This window comes from Micromesistius poutassou (genome assembly GCF_964030765.1).
Source record: "Micromesistius poutassou genome assembly, contig: SCAFFOLD_1904, whole genome shotgun sequence".
NCBI lineage: Eukaryota > Metazoa > Chordata > Actinopteri > Gadiformes > Gadidae > Micromesistius > Micromesistius poutassou.
This window is the reverse complement of record NW_028177076.1, coordinates 1-7,691: the sequence shown is the minus strand read 5'-3', so window position 1 is coordinate 7,691 and position 7,691 is coordinate 1. Positions and strand designations below refer to the sequence as shown.

General features: G+C 45.9%; 1 protein-coding gene across 1 annotated transcript; it reads left to right on the top strand.

Annotated features, from left to right (window-relative positions):
- Positions 1-4,521: 4,521 nt before the first annotated feature.
- Positions 4,522-7,685, top strand: LOC311376778 (neuroligin-2-like; the record flags this gene model as incomplete). The annotated part of the gene is made up of 4 exons (XM_084491251.1): positions 4,522-4,540; positions 5,009-5,274; positions 6,594-6,750; positions 7,441-7,685. Coding segments are annotated over 4 exons (687 nt in total), but the record flags the coding sequence as incomplete, so codon positions are not given.
- Between the last annotated feature and the right edge of the window lie 6 nt (positions 7,686-7,691).

The following is a 7,691-nucleotide window of genomic DNA, read 5'->3' as shown; positions in this document are numbered from 1 at the left end:
TGTTTGTCTCGTCATCATGTCATTGTTTTTGTTGAACTCACACAGTCTCTCTTTTCTCACACACAAACACGCCACGGTGAAGCCGTCAATTCTTAACCCTTAACCCCACCTCTTTGTCAACTACCCCCCCCTCTCATCCCCATCCCCCCCCCCCCCTCCCCCCCTCCATCACCACCACCACATCCTCCACCCTACGTCCGACCGCCACCATTCTGTCCTCCACCTCCACCGGCGTGACCAGCCACCCGTCCATCCATCCCAGCGCTCATCGTCTGCGTCGTCCAATCACATCGCCTCACCCTTGGTCCCGCCTTCTCCCCACCCACCACCACCACCACCACCACCACCACCGCCACCGCCTCCACCCAGGTGTCCCAAACCCCCTGCCCCGGGGTGACGCCACTGGGGGAGGGGTGGAGGTGGGACGGGGCACACCAGGTAAGGTAGCCCCCCCCCCCCCCCGACCCTCCTCTCTGCTCCCGTCACACCGCATGTTGAGTCATCACCTCAAACCACCCCCCCCCTCTCTGTCTAACCTCACTAACCTCTCAAACCGAGGACACTGTCGACCAATCACACTTTCAGGAGCTGAATATATGAATGGCTTTCGTGAATAATGCATTTAAATGAAGGCCTGCATAGACTATGGCCTCGGTGAAACGGACGAAAACTATGATGTCCCGTGTCAGTTCCTGCCCACGCTTCCCTTGACCTCGATGGAAAACATCCTGAGGTCAAGGAGAGACGTCGTGAGGACTTAGGCCACGACGGCCGCGGTGCTGAGAGAGTCTGACTGTGTTACGGACGTCGGTCTGCCGCGATGAAACTACAACCTTGAAGACTGCAAAAAGCACGTCCTGTAGCCTTTGCCCCTTTGCGTTCTGACTGTGCTTGTTCACGCAGGCTATAGAAACGTGGTCAACAAACACACTTCATGACTTTGGTTGGAGTAGAAATAAAAGGTGAGGAGAGGTGAGGCTACCGGTCAGCGAAGGGAAACTAAATAGTCGTCTCGTTGATAATGGCTGCTCAGACTCCGCTCATATTTATGGACATAGATAATAAGTATGATTGTATGCAAATAACTGCAGTGATCTTCATCGTTTTTTTTTCGTGAATGGACAAATGGTAAATTAATTAATTTCAATTCCAGAGTCACACTTTTCAGCGGCTCTCTCTGTGTCTTTAGCGTCCTCCTCCTCCTCCTACCCACAGCGGGCTAAGTGAGAGCGATAGCGAGACAGGCCTACCTCCTTACACCATCACACTGACACTTTTTCACCGAGCAGTGATCAAATGATCCCAACAAAAAAAAGTCCATGGCTCTTTCTTTCTATACATGTACACAATATAAATAATACTATTCAACTTCATTTATTAAGCAACAGCGGCGTGTTACATTACAAAATCAGACAGGAACGTCAGTAACAGGTGAGCTGTGCGCTGTGACACAGTGCTGTACCAAGTTTCACCACTAGAGTAGGCTATTGCACCGAGCGTTGATCATATGATAACATTAATGTGACAAATGTGTGTTCAAAATGGCTTCACGTGACAAAACGTTGACAGATAGTAGAAAGCGCTGAGAGTGAGCTATTGAACCAAAATCAATGTTTCTTTCTGTGGTTGCCGTCTTTCCATACCTATACAATACGTATATATTCAACTATAATTAAGCAATAGATCACGACAGGCTGTGGTATGTGGTCATTATACCACAGTTAAGGGGCGTTGCGACCCCCTTAACTGTGGTATAATGAGAACATTTCACTGACTGAAGTGATCTATTGCTTTTATAAAACGGTTACGTAAGTATGGCGAAATGAAAGTCATAGACACCCTCAATTTTGAAAAAGCGAGTGTCACAACCCGACTCCAAGGCTGTGACAAAGTAGGGAGGACAAGCACAAGCTGGCTACCAACAAGAGTGTTTATTTAACAATTCAATCAAGACAAAACGTGTAAAGATCAGTATCAGTCATGAGTGCGTGTATGGGTGGGTGATAGTGTATGTGCATGTCAAAGTAAACAAAACAAAAACGCTGCCATCAAGCCTGCCGGCAAAAAGGAGTCTGTTCCCCGCCGCCTTTTCACAGAATGAGGAAGCTCTTTGTAAGCAGAGCACACACTGGCCCAGGTGTTCCTCATGCCGCTGACGATCTCTCCACTCAGCATCTGTAAAACACAACTCAAGGGAAACAGGGACACCTAGTGCCTGGGAGGAGGGATCGTCACACGAGAAAGTCGGAAAAGCATTTTTTTAACAAATACAAAAAATTAGTCCCTCCTGGCTGCCTGCAAAGTGTACGGCGGTTGCTATGCAACACACTGTAGCGTCCTTCAGAGAGAAGGCTAGAGACGGTAGCTTGGTTCGCCAGCAATTTAGCCTACTATCGAGTTCACTCACCGTGTGCCTATTGCTTTACAACATTTCCACCCTCTCCAGCAATCAACAATTTTTTAGGCTTTTAGGCTTTTTTAAATCAGAAAACGATAGTAAAACCAGTTGAGAGTGCTATTCTCAGTTATATCACTAGAGTGAGCTAGTTGTATGTACATAAAGCCTTACATGATATTAAGAGCCCAACAATTAAACGTTTTTTTTTAAAAGCAAAGGCATATTGAATGATGTAAAAAAAAAATAAGGCTACAGCAGAACAAATGAGCATGTAAAAAGATTAAAGTGGAGTCAGTATATTTGGGCTTCTCATGTTTCACCTATCTCTACCCAAAACTTGCGCAACATTTGTTTATCATAGCTCAACCAATGACTGATAGCACAGTGACACACTGCTAAACTGCTAAACAGAGATGTATAGTAACGAAGTACTAAAAAAAAGTACTAAAATGCTGTATCTGTACTTTACTGGAGTATTCTTTTTTTCTCCTACTTCTACTTTTACTTCACTACATATTTTTGATGAGTTTAATACTTTTACTCCAATACATTTTTCATGTGCTGAATTGTTACTCGTTACAATTATAATAATGTTATCCCATTTATTTCTGTTGGAAGACTCATTGAAACGGAAAGGGGGGCTGTTTACGTTTGGTTGTAGTCTTTTCGTTCGGTTCTCTGTCTCAACAGTAGGGCTAGAACCGAACGAAAAGACTACAACAAGCGTAAACAGCCCGCCAACGAGCAATGAGTCTTCCAACAGAAATCAATGGGATTTACAAAATGCAATAAAATAGCAATCAAACATGACAGAAACTGTATTCCGCTACGATACTTGATTTGCAACATCAACAAACACCACTAACCACTCGGTGAGTTGCACATTTCTGAAAACAAACGTTTAGGGTTGTTTTAAGGACACGTCGCCAGCCATTCTGAAGCAGGCAGGGGCGATTCTAAATGAGCCAAACACCTGAGACAGGACCAATAGTCCAAATGTTCTCTATTTCTTCCTAGACAAACCAGAAAGGGGGCTCAATGTTCAAAATACCGGAATTGTCCTTTAACTGGGTAAGTTAAAGGACAATTCCGGTATTTTGAACATTGAGTCCCCTTTCTGTGTTTGTCACTTTTGTGTTTGTCCCTTTTGTCAAGTTTGCCGTTTTCTTGGAATACCCCTCTGGCCTTGGAGATGTTTTAGTTGTTTGTTTTTACATAAACACTTGTATGTGGCCTTTGACAGCTTTAATACAGCTCTGTATGTATTCCTGTCCTTGTACTGCTGCTACAGCCAAAGGAATTGTGTGTCCTTCAGTTTAAATATTTGAGATAATATAAACAATATGATATTCAAACTTTTGACTGCTTTCTTTCATATAAACATAACACAATACTTTTACTTTTACTTTCAGTACTTGAGTAGTACATTTTAAAATAAACTACTTGCAATACTTAAGTACAAAACATTTTGAATGATTGATTTTGATACTTTAGTACTTCCACTTAAGTGGGATGTTTAAAGAACACTTCTACTTCTACTCAAGTCACTTTTTTGATACAGTACTTGTACTTTTACTTAAGTCTGGGTCTCTAGTACTTTATACATCTCTGCTGCTAAAGTCACCGCTAACATCAGCGCTAACGTCAGCGCTAGCGTCACCTCTGCCTGAATGTTGTAAAAAGTAGTCAAATTCGGCGTGAAAAAACCGCCCAATCTGGCAACACTGCCTGTCGTAACTTAAACTGTGATTCTGAAAAAAGTATAAAGGTAAATCCGGTTACAAGTGTGTTGATACAAGTGTGTTGAATTGTTAAATGGTTTGAACGAAGGTTAACGTTGAAAATTGACCAATTTATGATGTCTGAAGTAGTTGAAGTGCCAGAGAAGACGGACGGCGGAGCCATAAAAAGTTTAATAGTTTAAAAAGTTGAAAGAGTTGAAAAACTCTGAGAGATAGCCATCAATGAAAAACATTTCTGGGGGCTCAAAACATTTATATATCCTTCTGACCTGTAAATACATTGCCCAATCATTTCAGACACCCCTATAGTGGACCATACCATCTTAACCCTGCCGTCACACGCACGTTCACAGGCACGTTGCTCTCGCTTACGCTTGGTCCATGGATCAGGTCCGGTCAGGTTAGGAGTCGTGGTCTTTATACAGTCTATGGTTGCAGGCGCAGGCAGTGACAAGAGCAACAGGTTTGGTGTCTGCATTAGTGTCCCGTTAACTGTATAGAGGTGACACCACAAAGTATATAAAGTTAATGCCCGACGAGGTGTCCAATTATCAGTAATGAATGGACGACGTGGAGGCAAGAACTGTTACTAAGTACATTTCCTATACATAGTAAAGAAATGTCCTCCATAAATTAATTCAGAAAAGGAGAGGAAATTGTTGAATAAAAATTCACCAGAATGCAGGAAATAAAGTGTTTGATGCTCAGAATCCTCCCCAAAGTTGAATCCAAACCTACGCCCTTGGCCGAACATATGCAGGAGCAATTAACTGCACAAAAAAGGCAAACTGAATAAATAAAACTTAAGAAGAACAGTGGATGTGCTTGCAACCACACTAATAATCTCTCTCTCTCTCTCTCTCTCCAGGTCTGTTCCAGAGAGCCATCGCCCAGAGCGGCACCGCCATCTCCAGCTGGTCCATCAACTACCAACCCTTGAAGTACACCAAGATCCTGGCCCGCAAGGTGGGCTGCACCTACTCGGAGACCGCCGACCTGGTGGACTGCCTCCGGCGCAAGAACTTCCGGGAGCTGGTGGACCAGGACATCCAGCCGGCGCGCTACCACATCGCCTTCGGCCCCGTGGTGGATGGAGACGTCGTCCCCGACGACCCCGAGATCCTCATGCAGCAGGTCTGTGTCTGGTGTTTCAGCGGTCGAGTGATAGGTGATGTGTAGTGACTACGATGTCCAATCGTTGTTTGGGTATATGCTGTAGAAGACGCTTGACAAAACTGAAAAATGTATTTTACGACAAAGGAGCAGGTCATCCGAATGGCCGACAGTTGTCAGGGTAACTGTTAGCTGTTTGTATTGTTTGGCAATATCGTGAAGTCGTGCCGCATTGCTGCCTGAAGTCAGTCTCAAAGCAGACTCCTTTTCAGGTCACCTCATACAAAACTCTGCCTCCAAAGGCTGCTGCCTAGCTAGACAGCAGCCTTGGGACACAGCCATAGAGTTGTGATTTTTTGTTATTTTCAGGCATTCAATTCATTAATAAAAAAAACAAATTGGCTTCGGGACTTCAGCCTTAACCTTACAAATGAAACACAACTTTTTACCAAACTTTCAGGTTGTTTTTAAAGACCGTGTTTGAAAAAAGGAAAACATTCTGCGGCTTTGTTTTGTCGTTTTTTCAGCGTGAAACCAGAAAATGTCTAATAGGAAGAGAACCGGCACTCTCTGGTAACGTCCGGTTTCTGAACTGGTTGCGGTAACACATCTGTCCGTGCGAGGGCGCTGGCGGGCGAGGGCAGAATGAACGGGAGTCGACGGGGCTTCTCCCTCACACTCAGCTGAATATTGATTTTTTTAAGTTCACTTATCTGTTCTTAAAATCTGTTTAAAAAGATGATGACGTCACATACTTTCATACTGCCACAGGTCCTGCTTTACAGCAAGTCCTGAGTCACTTTGGCACTTCCGCACATATAATATATATATATATAATATACTTTATCATATATTATATACAATACAATTAACTTAGACGGAAAGTCCTCCTTAAGATAATGTTTCTGATTCTGCTTCAGCTTCAGATGCCATCAAGAGGGGTCTCTGGTCATAATCAGTCGCAAGTCCGTCTCTGACCAATCAGCATTCATTAGCAGAATGCTAGCGTGTACGGCCAACAACGGCCCAAACTGTAAGAAATCAAAAGGACATAAGTACTCAATCAGTCGACTTTTGAACTATAATCTGTATTGAACTTTTGGAATCTACAAGAAAATCTGCGCTATATCAACGACAAAGCAGGTGAAAGCGATACATTTAGCCGTCTAGCCCCATAGACCCCCATTCAATCTGCACTCGCCCGAGATCACCCCCAGTGGAATTCTAATGGAACTGCAACCAAGTTCGACACAACAGGGCTCAATAGAGAGTGCCAAGGCTCTCCGTAGACGGGCTCTGTTGAAACTAAGCGCGTTGCTGCTCTTTATTCCGACCAACAGGGGGAGTTCCTCAATTACGACATCCTGATCGGCGTGAACCAGGGAGAGGGGTTGAAGTTCGTGGACGACAGCGAGGACAACGACGGCATCTCCGCCGCAGCGTTTGACTACACCATCTCCAACTTTGTTGACAACCTCTATGGATACCCCTCTATGGGTGAGTTCTGCTGGTCCGTCTGTCCTGAACAAATGTCCTTCTGAAAAGAACATGCGTCCTTCTCCCCTATCTATTGCTGTGGTTCACTGGACACCATCAAGCAGTGGCATAAAAAAGCTCTTTTTTTGATTATTTTGCTTTTAATGCCATTGCAACTTTGACTCTCCTATATTATGACTATATTAGGAATCTAAGGGCGCACTCACACTAGGCCCAGGTGAGATTGCCTTGTGTGAGCACAGGCCAGCGGCACAGTGGGGCACCTTGCCTAGTGTGAGTGTGTCCTAAAAAGCAATAAAAAAACATGTTTTTTCGTCAAATCTCTAACACTGTCCATGTCTCTCTCTCCCTCGCTGTCTCATCTCCCTCTATGTTTCTATATCCCTCCCTTCCTCTCTCCCTCTCGCTCTCTCCCTCTCTCCCTCTCTCGCTCTCTCTCTCCCTCTCTCTCTCCCTCCCTCCCTCTCTCTCCTCCCTCTCTTTCCCTCCCTCCCTCCCTCTCTGTCTCCCACTCCCTCCCTCTCTCTCCCTTTCTCTCTCCCTCCCTCCCTCCCTCTTTCCCTCCCTCCCTCCCTCCCTCCCTCTCTGTCTCCCTCTCCCTCCCTCCCTCTCCCTCCCTCCCTGTCTCCCTCCCTCCCTCTCCCTCCCTCCCCCCCACCCCCCCCCCCCCCCCCCGCCCCCCCCCTCCAGGTAAGGACATCCTGAGGGAGACCATTAAGTTCATGTACACCGACTGGGCGGACCGGGACAACGGCGACATGCGGCGCAAGACGCTGCTGGCGCTGTTCACCGACCACCAGTGGGTGGCGCCGGCCATCGCCACCGCCAAGCTGCACGCCGAGTTCCAGTCGCCCGTCTACTTCTACACCTTCTACCACCACTGCCAGACGGAGGCGCGGCCCGAGTGGGCCGACGCGGCGCACGGCGACGAGATCCCCTAC